General features: G+C 27.9%; 1 protein-coding gene and 1 non-coding gene across 2 annotated transcripts in view; both read right to left on the reverse strand.

The window, feature by feature from the left end:
• Window positions 1-287: 287 nt before the first annotated feature.
• LOC107451772 (acireductone dioxygenase) lies at window positions 288-1,285 on the reverse strand. Its single transcript, XR_015435425.1, has one exon. It is a non-coding gene; the product is annotated as an acireductone dioxygenase (transcript).
• A 1,194-nt stretch (window positions 1,286-2,479) lies between these two features.
• Window positions 2,480-19,676, reverse strand: part of LOC107457308 (calcium-activated chloride channel regulator 1) — a 29,256-nt gene continuing 12,059 nt past the window's right edge. Inside the window, exons 6-14 of the mRNA XM_043039362.3 lie at window positions 18,634-18,733; window positions 16,170-16,391; window positions 14,536-14,850; window positions 12,016-12,255; window positions 11,248-11,385; window positions 9,555-9,705; window positions 6,858-6,989; window positions 6,503-6,742; window positions 2,480-5,313 (exon numbers count right to left, since the gene is read on the reverse strand). Of these exons, the coding sequence (XP_042895296.2) occupies window positions 4,403-5,313; window positions 6,503-6,742; window positions 6,858-6,989; window positions 9,555-9,705; window positions 11,248-11,385; window positions 12,016-12,255; window positions 14,536-14,850; window positions 16,170-16,391; window positions 18,634-18,733 (2,449 nt within the window). The 3' untranslated portion in view covers window positions 2,480-4,402. The remainder of the gene's footprint in view (window positions 5,314-6,502; window positions 6,743-6,857; window positions 6,990-9,554; window positions 9,706-11,247; window positions 11,386-12,015; window positions 12,256-14,535; window positions 14,851-16,169; window positions 16,392-18,633; window positions 18,734-19,676) is intronic.

A 19,676-nucleotide genomic window follows, 5' to 3' on the forward strand; every position in this document is an offset into this window, starting at 1 on the left:
AAAATGAATGTATGATCTTATAAACCCACTTGTACTATTGAGAAACAACGCTGAAAATCATTGAAACAAAAAAAAAAGAGCTTTTAAATTTTTGTAAAGGGCAAAACATGGTGATTAAATTAAAAAAATAAAATTCGGAAATCTTTATCCTGCGCAACCCCAATTGAAAAAGGCGATAAAAAAATAAAACGAATTTGAATGTTAAATAAAATTTTAAAGAATGGCCATCCGCAGCTTTTATTTTAATTCAAACATTTAGTCTAATTTTCATAATGAAATTAAAACACTTCAAATTTCAAATCAGTTTTATTCTTTTTCTTCAAAGAAACACTGAGATTGTACATGATGAGGAGTTCCAATTTATATGTTAAAATAAAACAATTTTTCATTTCAGTGGGGACTAAATCTTTCATTTTAATCATAGATTAAAAAAAAAAAAAAAAAAAAAACAGAAATATATAATTAGAAATTAAAATTTGCTTAGTAATAATGTTAATATTTCCCCGGGATGTCGGAAATTTTTTTAATCGAACAGAAGTCCAGCATTCTAACTCCACATCTGTTGTCTCATGGTTTGCTATCTTTCCGTCGTTCAATTGTTTTCCAGACATGACTTGAAGAGTACAATCTCATCACTTTAGTGTAATCATTAGCACCAGGGGTGAATCTATGATAGGTCCCTCCAGGTAACACCAGAAGAACTCCTCGTCCAACCTTGATTCGAATCCATCGGTCATTCTTATCCCTCACATCAAAATAACCAGTTCCGTCCGTAAACAAACGAACCTCGTCTTCTTCATGTTCGTGCTCAGCGTAGAACATTTTAGTAGCCTTATCATAGTCAGGAATCGTTTCCCTTGATACTTCCATGTGATCTTCGAAATCATATCCACGAATTTTGCGAATGTTTTTTAAGTTTTCATCCGTTTGCAGGTTGTCCACATCAATTTTCCAATATTCGACACCTGTTCTGGAATACAAATCGTCGATACTGATGTACCGTGGCGGATTTAAGTGATACTCACTTTGTGGATCGTCTAATGAATCATGTCAATACCAAGCTTGCGCCATTTTCGACAAACAAACACACCCTGACAGAGATTTGTTAACAGCAACTAGAAAATTTGTCGTTGTTTTATTTATATGTAAATGAACCCTCGTTTTATCTTATGTTTCTCCGTCTTATCTATAAAAATCGACTTTTAGCTTCGAAATCAAATATCTATTTCAAAATGAAGAATTAGCAATAGATTGATAAAATGCAATAATCAGTTTAAAATCTCACTGTTCCTATTTTTATGCAATGATTACTGAGTACAAAAACATTGATTCTTTATTTTTTTTTTTAATCCCTGCTACAAAAATACGTCTTGTTTAGGTTGAAATCACATTTGTATATTTTACATAGCATAAATAGAATTCGCTTTTAAATTTAGCAAACTTTGCATTCTTTTGCTGTAAATTTATTCTTACCCTAAAATGTGTTATGATGTATTTTTTTTTTAATAGAAAAAATTCATGAATAATAATAATAACGTGTTTTAAATTGAGAAAAATAAATTTTTTTTATAAGTGTAATCGATATTACTTTAAAGATTAGTCAGTTTCACAATTATTTAAATTGGCTAAGAGTCAACATATCACTGTTTCTAATTGTAGTTTCATAACTTATCTAGTAACATCATGTAAAGCTAGGACTAGTTTGTATCCACGCAAAAGCAGAGATAATGAACGGTATAATGGAATGACATTCTGAAAAAGAATGGTTTTCATTGGGTTTAATAAAGCATGTCGTGTCTGTATATATATATATATATATATATATATATATATATATATATATATATATATATATATATATATATATATATATATATATATATATATATATATATATATATATATATATATATATATATATATATATATATGACGCCCGGTGGCTGAGTGGTAGCGCCCCCGTGCCCCAGGTCCGATCCTCGGACCGGGCATGGTTGTCTTAGCTTTACTTTTCAGGTAAGCTGGTACCCATTGATCTGAATCTGGGTTGATCGATCTCCACTGAGGATCGAACCCCAGCTCTTTACAATGACATTTTAGTACCTTAACCACTGAGCCACAAACTTTTACTTTTTTATGTTTTTTCAAACTTTTAACATTTTTTTTTCTTTTTCTTAAACCGCTAAAATATAAGTTCATTTAATCCTTACACGTTGTCAATATAACTTTATTAGTCATTAAAAATACCTCTCCTCTTTTAAAAAGCACTCCTTGAGGAAACGAGTATGATTATTGCACCTTTGTGTACATCTTTTTCTTTTGAAAGGGATTCTAAAACGAATGTTCGTTACGGAGCACCTTGCGTAGGATAAAGAAGGCAACTATTACAAAATTATTTTACAATTATTCTCTATAAATGTCTAATTATTACATTAGTGTAGATACTAGATAACTATTAAATAAGATAATTACAAATAAATAAAAAAAAACACCCAAAAGGAAATTTTATTGAACATGAAAAATGTACAAATGAAATCCTAGTAAATTATTACAAGATACATATTGAAACAGGCTTAGACATGCAATGAATATTAACATATGTGTATGGTCATTTAATATAAATGATTTGAAATGATTCATTTTTTAACACACCAAAAACAAGCATTTTTTTCCTTTACGTATTAAATTCGGAATGGTTGTGCTTTACGGAATGTACAAAATTCCAAAAATATGCTAATAAATGTTAAATTAAAAATAAGTTAAATTCATTAATAATGTTCTAAAAAATGACATTATAAATGAATACAAATCATTTTATAATACTGAATAATAGCAAAAGTTTCAAGAAAATTTTGCTGTTTAATCAAATTTTTATAAAAAAAAACAAACTAGATTTCAATAAAAAGTGTGGAGTAAACAAAAAAAAATATAGTGTACTTTGTAATGACTCTGAGTTACAAACAGTAACTCAGAACTGAGTTACTGTTTGTAACTCAAGTTTAAACTTTCAAAGACGTTTTTATTCCCCTAGAGTTTGATATGATATTATTTTCATAAGCGATACATTATTTTTCAGATGACATTTTTGGAAACATCTTAATTATAGCGAAAAATTAAGCATTAAGTGCAAGAGCATTGAAAAACTTTCACTAAATCATTTTAAATCTCTTATAAAATATTTTTACAAATATGTCTGCAGCATTTAACGGACTCAATAATTCTTTTTGCCACAACAATTGCTTGATTTTAACTGTATAAGAATGTCATAGTGTACAGTTTGGTTGTTTAGATTACAAGATATTGCACTTTGTAGTAATAAACAATCTAAAAACTTAAAGAAGCAATTTCTACATTAAAATAGAACTAATAAATTAAAACGTCATGGAGTTCACTCTTCAGTTTGGCGTAGTCATTTCGGCTATTCATATGAATTTGAAGAATATGTGCGTATAAACGTGTTACACTCACACTTCTTCCTTCATCGAAAATCTAAAAAATATATTCAGCGCCCGATTAAGAAAATCCGGAGCTTTAGGCACAAAACTCTCGGGGGCCCAACTGATATTAATCTTGAATAATTGAATCCTAATTTTGAATCTTGAATAAATTAAAACATGAATTACTGGCATGAACACATTAAGAGAATTTTGGCATATATTCATCTAAATTTTAGATAAGTATACATTTCTTAACCCTTAAATGTATAGCAATGTAGATTTTCGTCGTATGTTTAAAATCATACATCATTTTATGCAGCAACCCGTCCATAGTGTTTTATTTTAATTTTACAAAAAAATATTCTATAATTTCCGAACGCAACTAGAATCTTTGATAGTTTACTTCTTTATCTGTGTCACTTTTTATTGTTGGCCTGCTGAGTTGATTTCGGCGGATATTACGAATTGCGATTATTTATATATGAAGTAACTATGTTTGAAAAACGATTATTTATATAAAAATTTATGATTGATACATTATATCGTGGCCAGTATATTTCATAAATTCAACTACTGATTGTTCATAATACTGTAGAAATACACCAATATGTTTTTTTTCTTTTCTTTTTGCGTTTTTCCCTTTAACTGCACCCATTTCTCGGTTTATTTTAAACATTATAAATTAAAAATAAAAGTGTATACAGTTAAAGGTAAAAGAAAAAAAATAACATTATTTGTAAAAAGCAATTGGAAATTGATGGAATTGATTGACCCCTAGAAATGTGTAGGGCCAAGGTCCGGACTTCACAGAACTTAAGATCACTCAGGCACTGAGGGTGAAATGCTCTGAAATATAAACCATGAGTTCAATAGTCTATCCAAATTTGAAAGATAAATGAGTGAAAATGGTTTTTTGATATCTCATATGGGAATTCAACAATACTGTAAATCAAAGTACGAGCGAGTCATACGTCGGTTCTGAGTCTGTGACTCGGTCGCCCATCCAAACTTGAAGCATGGTCGAGAGCCACAGGTGTAAACATATTTGAATCACCATCATGCCGTGGGAAGCGTCGCAAAGATGAAGTATATGTTGGATGGAATTGGTCATATGTCGGATTAAATGGATAGTTAATCTCCTCCCTCTCAGGATTTGGAAAATAGGATGACTCATAGAAAGATGGATTCGTATGATATTTTAAACCATATGAGTATTTACTAGACACTGTCGAAATACTGTCTTCAGAGTCTTTATGTACCATGGGGACATTACATACATCCGGTTTCTTACATCGTTGTGACTCATAGTGGGATAACAAGGAATCAGCTGGCCATGAGTTCACGGGACTTATTGCAGAAGGATTTTGTCCATCTTTACCATTGCACAATGCATTATTAGACTCAGATTTACGTTTGTTTAGCTCTACTTCATTTTGTTCTTCTCTTTTGCGCCTTCTTCTGGTATAAATTATAAGAACTAAGCCTAAAATTAGCAAAATAAATAAAATACCAAATGTTATGGTCACTGCTAGTAGAACAGTCTGTGGTTCCGAGTCGTCGCCAGTAGGTCGTCCTGAATCATCGGTCGTAGATATAATTGAAGTTGGCGTAATGATTGGCTCAGTATGAAATACTTCTAAAACGTTAGAAACTTCTGAATTTTTTCCGGATGAGCTTACTGAGCGTAAAGCGAGAAAATAAATTCCGGTAGTTAGGTTCTTTAATTCGATTATCACATTTTCAGCTGTTCCTGACTTGTGGGGAATGAGTATGGAACCGTGGATATTCCATTCGTTGAGTTTGGCAATGTAGGCACTTCCAAAATTCTTTTGTGCGTCTTCTTTGCTTTTGAAAACTCTTAATTGATATTCCTGTGCTGCAAGGGGAAAAAAATTGCCACTTAAAAGATGATTAATAGTTAAAATTAGGTAAATAAAACATATTATGTCTTCTTTGGTTCTGTAAGTTTTTATTATTATTATTTTTAAATTCCTAATAGCTGCCGTTCAACATTTCTCTATCTCCAAAAAAGTAAATTTATCATTTTTTTTTAAATTCGAAAGGGTTTATTCTTGTTTACGAATAATTTTTGGTTTTAACCTGCTCATAAATGAAAGATTTCATAAACCATATTTTTTCAATAAATAGTATAAAGTTTTGCTGTAATCGCTGTTGCTCTATGTGTTTTGGAAAAAAGTCATAGTTTGAGATCACATGGAAAATAGAACTAGTTTTATGAATACACTGGTTATCATAAATTAAGGAAAAATGACAAAATTAGAAATCACAAAAATCTCCCCAAAATAAGTCAATCTCTATAAAATTGGAATATGTTGTCAAATAAGAGTTGCTAAGTAAAATTGTAATATTTAAATTACTGGCGTTGCAATGAAATGACGTCATATGCAATAAGCCTGCGAATTTTGCTATATTTTAAAAATTAGAGATTTTAGATAGCCAATTTGTAACAATGACCTCCGGGCGTCATTTGTCCGAAGAATTGCGATGAATATCTATTATAAATGAAATGACGTCATATGCAATAAACCTGCGAATTTTGCTATATTTTAAAAATTAGAGATTTTAGATAGCTAATTTGTAACAATGACCTCCGGGCGTCATTTGTCCGAAGAATTGCGATGAATATCTATTATAAAAATGTTAACATTTAATGATAAAAAAATAAGTGTGTTTAACACTAGATTGCCTAAGGAAGTCATTTTGACTGCTTTTAATTCCAGTTAGAAAAACAATCATGTATATGATGACACAATTTTTTCAGAATTTAGTACAACATATAATTTTTTTATTGTTAATATTTACTAATAACTTGTTATATAACTGTAAATAATATAAAATGCATTATTAAAATTAATTTTAAACAAATTTCTTTACGCATTATTTATTCTTTTACAATCCAGTCATTTTGACTGCTTTTGGGCAATTTAGGTATATACTATAAGTTTCAGTCTTTCTAGTGTTAATGACGTAAATGTTTAATTTAAATGTGTAAATGTTCAATAATGCATCTTTTTTTTAAATCTTTTAATAATTAAAAAATATACCTGTTCCATCATCATAATTGTCACCGGGTGATGTCCATTTCAAAGCAAAGCCTGTAATACCATTTTCTAAGTATACAAGATCAACTCTCAAATCAGTAATTCTTCTTGGTGGTAAAGAAATACGAAAATTTCTCTCATTGATAAAAATACTTCCAAGTGTAACAACTCGGATGAGTGGCTTTGACTCGTATAATGTGGACGAGGGGTAAGCACTGCCACAACAATAACTTGGCTTCATCTCTAGTAAAAAAAAGAAGAAAAAAAATCAAAATTTTGGATTTTTGAAATTTGAACTATCATTCATGCTGATGGTTGCAAAGATATTGTCAAAAAAGTATTTTTTTTGTTTATTTACCTTGAGAATTCCATTTGTCTCCAACTAGATAAGATTCAGCTTCTAATTTAGTGGTTACAATGTAATAACCTACATTTGGAGTATTAATTAAGTATCTGGAAAATATACCATCCCTTTTTGTTATATCAGGATCTGCAAATAAAAAGCATTTTTGTAGTTTCACGTGTCGTTAATGACCTGTAGTTGAGAGTATAAAGAAGTGACACATTGATTGAAATCAAAGACAAATGAAATATCCAAACTTATGAAATCAACCATTTTTTCAACAATTTTGAAAGAAATAAATACTTAAAATAAGTTCATTAATTTGAGAAAAATGCACAACATACTCAATACATAGTAAATCAAATGTAATTAAGATACATTTTCTAATTTAAGATTTATAATTTATAAATTTAATGCCATCCTCTCAAATATTTCTGAATATCTCAGCATAAATTAGTTTACATTTACATTTACATTTAGTTAACATTTAAAGATTTATAACGTGAAAATTTAACTATAAAAAATTTAACATTTAGTTTTTGATATTTTTTAAAATTTCTCAAGAAATTTAAAAAAATATGCAATTCATGCAATTTTTTATACTTGGCAATAACATTTAAAGGTTTGAGAGACAAAATAAATTACGAAAGGAAACAAATATTTTTGAACACTCTATGCCAGAAAATCAAACAATAAGCTTATAACCTGGATAGATTATTTTGGTTGTTATTTCCAATAACAGCATAAAATATCGCAAACCTAGCTTAAATATTTAAAAGGATATGGATAGTTTTTTTATAATTTTTTTTTTTTTATTCCTATGTTTTTTTTTGCTATAACTTTAAAAATATTCAGTACAATTAAACAAAAATTTTAGAACAATTTAAATTTAATTACAAAATTACCATTTTAAAATTTGAGACAAATTTCTTAAAAACTGCTCAAGATATGCGTATTTAAAGTGTTTTCTTTTACTGCGCATGCGCGGAAAGTTCTTTTAAAATTTTTTTCTCATAGTTCTATAGTGAATCGTATCAACTAATGAAAAGTGGTCAGATTTGAGAATTTTAAAAATTTAAACAATTGGATATTTTCTAAGTAATTTTTGTACTTTTCAAAAGAAAGCCGATAGCGACAAGTGGTTTTCAACAAAGGTTATTTTGTATTATGAAACAAGATTTATTAAAAATGACACCGGCAATAACAGCTGAGACAACAAAATAAAATTTTTGGAATACCCCTGATCATTTTGAGTTTTCTTTTAAAAGGTTTAAAACTAATTAAAAACACTCTTGAAACTTTTTAAATATAAAAGATATTCAAATCAGCTTTTTCCATAAGTTGCTAAATACGATTCACTACAAAATTACGAAGAAAAAAAACTTTTTTTTCCGGGCATGAGCAGTATAAAAGAACTACTTTAAATACTCATACCTTGCACATTTTTTAACTGTGCAAGGTAACAAATTTATTTCTAACAAATTAATTTCAAATTTCTAAACTGCAATTTTGAAATTAGTTTTAAATTGCTCCAAAAATTTTATTTCATTTTATTAAATATTTTTAAAGTTTTAGCAAAATAACGCAAAAAAAAAAAGTTTTTTTTAAATGAAAATGTCCATTATTTTATAAATATTTAAGCTAAGTTTACACAAATTTTTTTGCTGTTATTGAAAATAACAACCAAAGTAATCGATACAAGTTAAAAGGTTATTTATTGATTATCTGGCATAGGGTGTTAAAAATTATTGTTTTCTTTCTTAATTTATTGCCGGTTCCTCAAATCTCTGAAAGCTTTAAACTTTATTGCTAAGTAGGAAAAAATGCCTAAACTAAACACCCCTAAAGTTACAAAATAATCCTCTCAATATTTCTTAAGAAATTTTAAAAAATGCCAAAATGTATTTCACACACACACACACACACACATATATATATATATATATATATATATATATATATATATATATATATATATATATATATATATATATATATATATATATATATATATATATATATATATATATATATATATATATATATATATATATATATATATATATATAAATTTAAATTATCCATTATAACATTATTACCTTGCCCAAATCCATTTTTAGGCCAATTCCTGGTTACTAACAGATCAAACCCACTTCAGTACTGAAGTAAGAACGCGCCCTAAAACAAAAACCCCTCTATTTACACTTTTAGCTCCATTTGCGCTTCTTTTCATATTTTGTAATCTGGCAATCTTATTAAGAAAATTCGCTACTAGATTTGTAGATTTCATTTTGTATTATTTTTCCTTTTGCATTTTATTTTTTGTTTTTTTACGTGTTCTACTTTGATTCAAATTTTTTTTAAGTGGTCCTCATTCTATTGTATTGATATATGTTTGTTTGGCTATATTGATACAATATTAGAAAGCGGATAGAATCTTGTGAATTGATGAAGAAATTATATCTTTTCATTTATTTTTGGTTTTCCAATTTTTTAATACATATTTTTTAAGTTTTTACCTATTTATTTATTCATTTTGTTTTAATTTTTTATTTTTGTAAAAATATTTTATTTTAATAATATTTCTTGTTTTCTTTTCAATAATCTTCTATTTTTTTCATGTTTTCACTATATATATATATATATATATATATATATATATATATATATATATATATATATATATATATATGAACAAGATATATTACTTACCGCCATCACCATTATCAAACAATGGAAATGTTATCTGTGTCCCAGTACTGACTTCATGTAGAGTAGCAGTTACAGTTGCATTATTGATGACGAAATTCCCTTTCTTTGCTTCTGAGTATAAAGTAAAGGGGGGTTGTTTCAACATGATGTCCTATTCAAGAAAAGAAAATATTTTTTTTTGAATATTCACTTCAAGTTTGATAGTATACTGTTCCGAAATGACCACCCTTTAATGCACATCTTTAGAAAAATAAGGTAAAAAAGGCATTACTAAATTATTTAAATTAATATTTAAGTGAGGAGCAAAAAATCTGATTTAAACGAATCATTATCAATGTCAATCAGAGTAAAATAAAGATTGAAAAGTGGTGCTTAGTAAAAAGCAAATGTGTTCTAGTTCCACTTGACTAATAAACATATTTTATTAACTTTTTATTAACTATTTCATTAACCAACATTAACTTTTAATGCTAAAGTAGGGAAACGATTTTGTTCTTTTTCTCTCTTAAATACCGATTGGTGGCAAATATGTTTTTCAATTTTTTTCTTACTTACATATTTAGGGTAGTTAATACGAAACATCCTGTATTTGCACAAATATTAAGTTTTTCCTGACAATATTGTTTTTATTATGGGGTATAATATATACAGTAAAAATATAAGTGACATAATATTGGATTGTTCATCTTTTCATTTTGCTTACAATATGTAAGCAAAATGAACTGCATGATCATTTATTTTATTTTAAAGATAAGATCAATTTTTTGTTTCTTAGAAAAAGGATTCAAGTTAAATTAGATGCAATTTTATTATTAAAGTGGATACACTGATAAAAAATAGTTAATATAGCAAGAAGGATAAAAAAATATAAAAGAAAAGAAAAAATGTATCCACAACAACGTAAAAGAAAAAAAAAAAACAGGTTTCGGGAGGATTCATCTTTTGTAGAGGTTATCTATTTGTTAATAATAACTGCATAAAAAGTTAAACAATTTTTAATTTTCCCAACTATATTTTTAATGTACAGTTTTATTGATTTTTCTGATAAATTTTTTTTTTGCAAAATTAGTGTAATAAAATATAAAGTAAAGCGATTAACTCTTCTCTTGAATTACTATTTTACCACCAACAGGAAAAGTACTTTTTTGGAAGAATATAATCATGGAAATAACTTTATGATATAAAAATAAAATAACATCTAAAAATATTTATTTCTTATTTTCATAAATTTTTTTTCAATTTGTGCCATTTCTTAATCCAAACACTTTTAATTTTATTACTTTTAATACAATTTTCTCTAAATTTTCATACATATCAATTACAAAATGCATTTGAAGGAAAACAAAAGAATCTTGAGCTTTTAAATAAATTTTCCTGAAAAAAATATCTCATATGAAATATAGTTAAGATGATTTTTCTATTTTTTTTACCTTAATAAGGGTTTACCAAATTTGAATTATGATTAAAAAAATTTCAAAATTATGACATAGAAATAGCATGTTATTTTCCTTTTTTTAAAATTTAATCGGCTAATTAAAGTTATCAAAAATGTAATATTATTTATAAAAGTAAGATGATTTTAAATAATTCAGTTTAGTTAAGAAACAAATCATATTAAAGAAAGTTATAATTTCAAAATTTTTACAATTACAAATTTATTAAAGATAATTGAATGCAGAAAAAGTGAACTCACATTTTCGCCAGAATCATGTTTTATCCATGTTTTCAATCCTATGACATGGTTGAAATTCGAAGTAAATCCTCTCACAATCACGACGATTGGTTTCTTGGATTTAGCTCTCCTTTCAAATGAAATAGACCACATGCCTGGCTGTAAAAGAAACAATATATGTTTAACTTTTTTCAGAGAAGATAAGGGTATCCGGCTATTACCTGAAACATGTTCAAATTCTCATCACCGGCAAAAGAATTTTGCTACCCGGTATCGGGTACTCGTACCCTGCTAATTTTACTGGGTATCTAGTGCCGGGTTAAAGTTAAGTGCCACTGCCATGTATGCATTTAACCGGTACTCCGAACACTGATGTTTGTCTTAATCTGTCTTCAACAGATATTAAAATATCGAATAATTATAATAATATCAACAATAAATTAATATCAAATCGGATATAACAAATATTTTGAACCTTCTCCAAAGCGACTACGAGATTGTTGACATTTACCTGTGAAAATCGACATTCTCATGATTTCGATCATTCACGGTAGCATTTATTCTGTTCATGAAAAAAATTCGGAGTTTCATTAGACTCAAAAGAAATTTTTTTTAAAAATGAATTATATTTTTTTAAATGAAATAATGAAATAAACTGTTAAGAAGATTCTATATTTTAAATGCGTATACTGATATTTCAATTTTCTGAAAATAATGATAATTTGTAACACAGATAGTGAAATTTTTTTCCAACAGTTCTTATTAAAGTTAAATGTAAGAAAAATGTACCTGAGGATTGTCAATTTTAAATGTGTACGCTGGTATCTTAATTTTGTACGAAAAGGGTGGATCGCCGGGTGAGTAGCTTTCATTTTGACTGACGAGATTGACTGTATTTTTCACAATGGGGGATGTCCTTAAAAAATCTGGTCCTGTGAGCAAGACTTGAAAATTGTTCAAACTCTCATCACTGCTGAATGTCATATGGCAAACAGAGCAATCTTCAACCAAAAATGTCCCATGATTCACCTGAAAATAATAAATAAAAACTCAGTAATTATATTCAAGCAGTGTTTTTTTTTAAAAAAATATTTACCAGTTTAATTGCTGGATGAAACTTGAAGACATTTTAATAACCTTCTTTTTCTTATACCCTTTTTCCACCTTCAATTTAACAAGATTTCTTATTTTTAGTTTCGCCTTCCTCAATAGTGATTTAATAGTTTATTTGCTTTTACTTGCTTTAATATTGTTATCTCTTATGTGTGTACTTTATTAACTCATATTGACAATGATTCTAAAGATATATATGAATTATGGTCGTTACGGATCATGCTAGGGCTAAAGAGAATAGAAGGGCTGGTCCACTCCTTTGAAGTAACTCTCCCCGCGCCAATCCTCCGATTTTCTCTAGTGACGTCACTTTGGCGCAAAGCTCGCACTTTTACTTCAAGAACGGAGCGTTCAGCCTTACTAGCTCTAACTAGTATTGGATCATTTCTTTTTGCGAGATATTCTAAGACATTTGTTATTTTCTATAATGACTTTCCTCAGTTTTTGCAGTGAATTTACAAGAATTTAAAACTGTTATCGAAATGCCAGTTTGAACGATTGCAACTTGCAAAAATTCTGATACAAAAACAGAAGGAAAAAATATAATTTTCCGTGTGTTCCCTAAAGTAAATGAACAACTATGTAAAAAATGGATTCCGAAATGACACAGTTAATATAAAAGAGCAATACGTTTATTCTGTCGTTAAGAACTTTTACAAAAATTCATTATCTAAATAGAAACCGCCTCGTTACTTCAAAAAGAAAGGCAGGTGAAAAGAATTAAAAAATGGATAAAGTCAAGGAAAATTAAAATGTAAATAAAAAGTATAAATAAAAGTATATATAGTATATAGTTGAAATTCTCCTAATTTCATAACATATTTTTTAATGTAGTTATTCTAAATATTTATGATTTTTTTTAAAAATTATATTCTCTTCAATTTAGATATCTATAAATTATATCATCGTAAATTTAAATATCGATGAACAATTGTAAAATTACTAATGTCATTATGAACCTAAATTATTATTTTGTTTCAGTAATTAGCGTTTAAGGTTGATGTTTCCTAATGATTAAGTATGAACAAATTGCTATTAACGACGTATTTTAAAATCAGGGATTCTAAATTTAACTCAACTTATCGTTATAAAAGAATATGTAGATAAAAAAAGTGTCGATATATGCTTTCATTTTTCTTAATAATTAAAGTTAAAACTGAACTTTTTAAAATAAAGTATTTATAATGTCATTTTCGCCAACTAGTAAAACATTTTTATAAGTTTAAAATGGCATTTTTTTTAATATAATAACCAAGAAAGCTTTTTTGAACTATGTTTATGAACGGAAATAATGAGCTAATTACGTGAAGTTTGAAAGCTAACAAACAGAAAAAGTCTAAACTTATTTTTGCAAAGAGAAAGATGCAAAGTTATCATATCTTTGCTTGCGATCTCCGAGATCTGTGGACACAGTGACGTCATGAGGAGGGAAATCGTAGCTTCAGCTCTAAGAGCGGAGTGAACTAGCCCTTCTATTCTCTTTAGCCCTGGGATCATGCATATTATTCAATGGCTTTAGTGATGTTTTGCCAGCTGTCAGTACATTTAACGAAATTGGCGCTCTTTATATTGAGAACCCAGAGGATCACATAAGCTTTGGGCGAAGTTTTTATATGTGAACTGTTATATACTTTCAAATAATGTTGTGGGATTCGTAAATTAAGATGGAACAATTTTTTTTTTATTAATCTGTCGTGTTTTTTTTAAAGAAAAAAAAAGGATTTTTACTTTTCAACTAATGAATTTTTCTTTTCAAGTCTCTCTTTTTATTTTTTTATTCACTTCTTTTTTTCGGCCTTTCTTTGCCTTTTCTTATTATTTTCATATTTATGATTTCATATTCTCAGCACCCCCCTAGCATACCATAAACTATTATAACTTAAAACTCATTTAAAATTATCTTTTTATAACTTACGCTTTTATAACTAAATCTGAAGCAGTTCTACAATAAAGAAGATGGGTACTGTCGCCACTGAACTACCCTTACATTTCATATTTATTAAAAACAAAGGATGGTAAGGCACATCACATTACTGCATTTGAGTATTTTACTTCTTACATCTAAGTATTTTTACAGTACGCTTGATAAATTTATTAATTATTGTTTAAATGCATTTAAGGAGCTAGAAAATAAATAAAAGAAGGAAAAAAAACAATAATCATTAATTATTGAAATGACTATAACAGGACACTTACTAAAACGTGTTTTCTGTTCATCCAGGATAAAGATTCATATACTGCTCTAAACACTTCATAAACTTGTGTAAGACTTGATCCAGAGCTACCTGATTTGTAGTTTTCAGATATGTAGTAGAAATGTCCTCTTCCGTTTGAAACGAGCTTTTGTAGTAAGGGTGGCTGTTTTAATTTTCTGTTAAAATAAATTATGTGCAAATTCACAAATTTATTTGAAAATTCTTCTATTAAGTTTTTGACGTAAGGCTCTTCAATGTCCTTCGCAGTTGCGATGACTATATCACCATGAGGCACATCGGAATTATTCTTTAAAATCTGAAAGAAGTCATTTGTCATTAAGTTTGAGAAGACCGTACATGAAGGATGCTTTAAAAAATCCGTGGCCAAATTTAAAAGGACAAAAAGTCAGCATACAAAATGAATAAAAAAATCAATCAAAATGAATAAAAAAATCATTAGCTAATGATGCGCACTAATGATACAACAGATTTATGTTCATTAAAATGCTGCAGAAAAACCAAGTGTCTAAAAGAAATGACGTTTAACTAGTATGAGATAAAAATATAAACTTTCTCTAAAACATTTTAATTGCTTTATACGGGTCAAACTGAAAAACAAAGTACTGCTATTTTGGTTTTTGTATTGTATATTTGTTATAGATAATAAGTAATAGATGTCTTATTGAAGAATTTTTTCTTAGTATACCCAAGAAATGGTTGCGAATGAATTATATGATTTATTGTTCTTTGTTTTCTTAAATCTTGGAAATATTTCTCCAGTGGTTCAGAATAATTACGAAAATCCACTACAATGAATATATTTTTTAATTCATTTAACTATAATTTAGAGTAAATAAAAATAAATAAATAAAAATATATACTTGCTAAAATTTAATTATATGAACTTTTTTAAAGGGTTTAAAATGTAATTTTTTCTCTTTATACTTTTTTATTTTTTGAAGGAAAAAAAATCACGAATAAAATCGAGATGTTCAATAAATTTTTTTTTGATAACAGGAAAATTAAAATAAAATCTTTATTTTTATTGTGATCTCAATGAGAAGCCATGTTTATCTTCCTTTTTATCTATTTTTTAAGTATTGTTAAATGCATAGCAATTTTTTTTCTTTATACTTTTTCTTTTGAAGGAAAGAAAATCACGAATAAAATCGAGATGTTCAATAAATTTTTTTTTTATAACAGAAAAATTATAATAAAATTTTCATTTTTATTGTGATCTCAATGAGAAGCCATGTTTATCTTCTTTTTTATCTATCTTTCAAATATTGTTAAATGCAATGTGAGTCGCATGAGAAAAATATTTATAGATAAAGAAAAAAAAAACAGGGGATACTTCACTGTTATTTCTTATCTGTTTAATGCGTACAAAAGAACGGTTGACAGACTAAAATGGAAAAATCTTTTATCCTTACAGTTGTGGATAAACATGCGCAAATATATATATAAAAATAATAATAATGTCTTAGCCATGAATTAACCCCGGTGTCTAATGTGTACACTTTTTAAAATTTTTTTGGATATGAATTCTAAAAATGCTTAATCAAATAAGACATTTGTATTTTCAAAAAAGGTACACACACGTTTGATAGAAAATGAAATAGCCTGCTTACACACCTGTAGTGCTTTTTCTATCCCACAATGAACACACACATCGTCTTTTTCATCTGGTTCGGGAAAAGCATCAATGAGTCTCTCGGCGTCGGTTTGGGAATTTACTGTCAATAGCAATGTTCTATCCTCTGCATTTTTTAGATGCGTTAGGCCAACTGTAACCCTTTCTGGCAAATTATAGAGCATAAAATAAGAAAAAGCATTTCGGACCATATCCAATCTATCCTAAAAAACAGAAGAAAAAATATGAACTATAAATATACATCAATGAGCAACGATAGTTTGGTGGTTAAGGCACTATATTGTCTTTGTCAAAAACTGAGGTTCGATCACCGGCGGCGTCGTGAAGCGCACCCAGCTCCACATCGATGGATGATCTGATCATCGATGGATGGATAAATTTCTCGGTGGATAGATGGATGAAGTAAAGCCGGTTGCTGTGAAGTGATGACCACATTGTCACAGTCATATCTTTAGCCAGGAAATTATGAGGCTTTAATCCTCGTGATCCCTTTGGCTGTTTCAGGAATGCTTTTTGCTTTAAGTATACGTTGATGAGAAGAAAGTGCTTGCGTCAATTGGCATTAGTGTCTCTTAATTTTTAAAAAAAAAATTTTGTGCCCTAAAATAAATCTTAGCAAAGGAAACGATAGTCTTATTCTTTGAACTGTTTTTTTAAACATTTTTTTCTTTAATTCTCTAGTTAATTACATAAAACTCATTTTACTACTGCACTTTTCTGATTTAGGAAGCAATGCTTTAAACTTGACACTAATTAGTTTTTCGTAAGTTTAAAATTTTTAATTTTTATTTTGAAGAAGTAAATGTAATTAAGGGTAATGCAATGTTTTCTTTTCCATTTATTTATTTTCTAAATTTTGAAAATTCTTCACATTTTAAATCTTTATTTAAAAAAAAAAGAAATTCGAAAAGTAAGAGTTTATTTTATGAAAAATACCAAAAAGGTGTATACAGTCTTAAAAACGTATCGATCTCAGTTTACGTTATTCGCATTTGCAATTTCTTTAAGTCCATTCATAAATTTAACGTGACTAAAAGACAAGTAATTTAGAAAATTTAAAACATACAGTGAAGTTAGTCAGCCCTCAATATCAATGTATGTAATTATATTTTTTCTTACAAAAAAAATTAATTAGGAACATTTCGTCTGGGTTAAAGAGTGAATAAGAAGGACTAGGTCACTCCTTTGAAGAGACTCGTGCCGCTCCGAGTTTCTGATTTCAGTCAGTGACGTCACGGCGGCGCGGCATCAACTTTTCGCACTAAAAACTAATTATTTTGCATGTTATAACTGGAATTTTTTTTCAAACTTATTTCAATACATTCATTGTTTTCCATATTTTTTTTTAAATTTTGACGTGATTTTCGTCTCATCTGTTTGCAAAAATTTAACAGTAGTAGGCGAATATCAGTTTGCGCGATAGCGACCGGCGAGAATTATTATAAAACACAAAATGAGAAAACGAAATTTTCCATGTTTTACTGCAGAAAATATAATGATGACATCAAATGAATTATAAAGTGTATTAGAAGTAAATATCCTGCTATTAATAAAAACATTATGTTTTTCGTTTAGACGTTTAATAAGTTTTAATTTCGCCATCGAAATTGATACTGTCTCGTAGCTTTAAACAAAAAAGAAGAAAGAAAATGTGCAAGACCAAAGGAAAGAAAATCCTGAACTTCAAAAATAAAAGTTATTAATGCTTAAAAATTTTTCCAGTTTCATAACATATTTTTTAATGTCATTATTCAAAATATTTATGTGCTTCAATTATAACACCTTAATTTTAAATATTTATTAGCAAGTGTGTAATATTTCCATTATTATCTGCCCAAAGATTATTTTTTTTAGAAATTAGCATTAAGATTTCTGTTTTCTAGCAATATTGTATAAAAAAATTGCTATTATAATTGTATATAAGAAAATACAATAAAATTAGGCATTCCTATTAATAAACTATAAGGATATTTTTATAGTTGCATATTCTTATTGAACAATGTGATACTATAAAAGTCTTAAATTAAACTACTATAAAAGTTAAAAACTAAAATAGAAAATGATAATGAAACGATGGCGACAGCCATTGAGATGTTTTTCTAACTTTAAAATGTTACTTTTTAATACTATTAGGGAAATACCAAGAAAATGTATGAATACTATATTTTTGAACAGAAATAATTTGTTAACAGTGTAAAGTTTGACAGCTATTATCAGAAAAAGAGTCGAAAATTCAAATAATTTCTAATAAAAAGTATAGGCATCAAAGTTTTGATATTCTTTAGTTGTGATTTTCGGGATCTGTGTACGGCGTGGCGTCATGAGGTGGGGATTCGTGAATAAGGAATGAACCAGCCCTGACATTTCGTGACGAGATAATAATTTAAAATAATTGCCTACTGATAATAATTTAAAATTTGAGGTGAGAATAAAATGAAAACTTACATCAGAAGCCATCTCAAGTGAAGTTTCTACAGCAAAAATCAGTTTTTCTGTTGATTCCATCACATATTTGAAACTAGTTTTTTCAGAAATAGATGGTTTTCTAAAAAGAAAAAAGAAAATAATTTTACACATAAAAAAGTTATTTAGGTTGGAAAAATTGTTGAAACTTGAGCACTTAAAATTTACTTTAATAATTTACCTTCTATCTTGATAGCGTAACCAGGGGTCTGTTTAGAAAAAATTTGGGTCTGTTAACGGACCCTTCACAAAATATCTTTTCATAAAATGATTTTTCTTTTAATCGGACCCTTCACAAATTTGTTTATCTTCATTATTGTTTTGTTAATTGAATAAGCCCTTCTCAGGGCAGAAAACAAGAAAGATGGATGTAAACGAATTAAGTCTTGTCTTCGGCGGACGATTCTTCCATTATTCGTCCGAAATGAATATTCTGCGTTCAGCAGTATAGGCTAAATACCAAATATTTGTATGTTGCATCTCTAATTTAGAAGCAGCAATTGCTGTTTATTTTTGAAAATTTAGCTTTTTTGTACTATAATTTTACAGTGCCGAGCATAATCTTGTATCTATTTACAATTTAAAAACTCCTTGAAAAAGTTTTTTGCAATAACCGGACCCTATTTGCACAAATTCATAAAAGCAGGATCAAAGAATGTGAGTAATTTTTTCACAATTTCACAAAAACCGGACCTTTCACAAAATATTTGGACAGACCCCTAGTAAAGCATAAGCAAAACGTTTTTGAGCATAACTTAGAGCGTGTTTATTAACAGCGTACATCAATGCTATAAATAGAGAATAGTTGTCAAATAATTCTGTTTATAAAGAAAAAAACTAATTTTCCGCGGAAACAAAATCGACAAAATTCAAGCATTGTATATTATGAAATGTGTATCGCGTAAATCATTATGTATTTTAAAATTTCTATATTGGATGCTTTTTAAGACAAAAATTTTAGTGTCAATTTAAAAAAAAAATTGATAAATTCTAGGTATAGGTGGCACTTGATGTATATTAAAGGA

The sequence above is a fragment of the Parasteatoda tepidariorum genome, chromosome 7, assembly GCF_982258835.1.
Source record: "Parasteatoda tepidariorum strain Cologne lab strain chromosome 7, Ptep-v5.0, whole genome shotgun sequence".
Taxonomy (NCBI): Eukaryota; Metazoa; Arthropoda; class Arachnida; order Araneae; family Theridiidae; genus Parasteatoda; species Parasteatoda tepidariorum.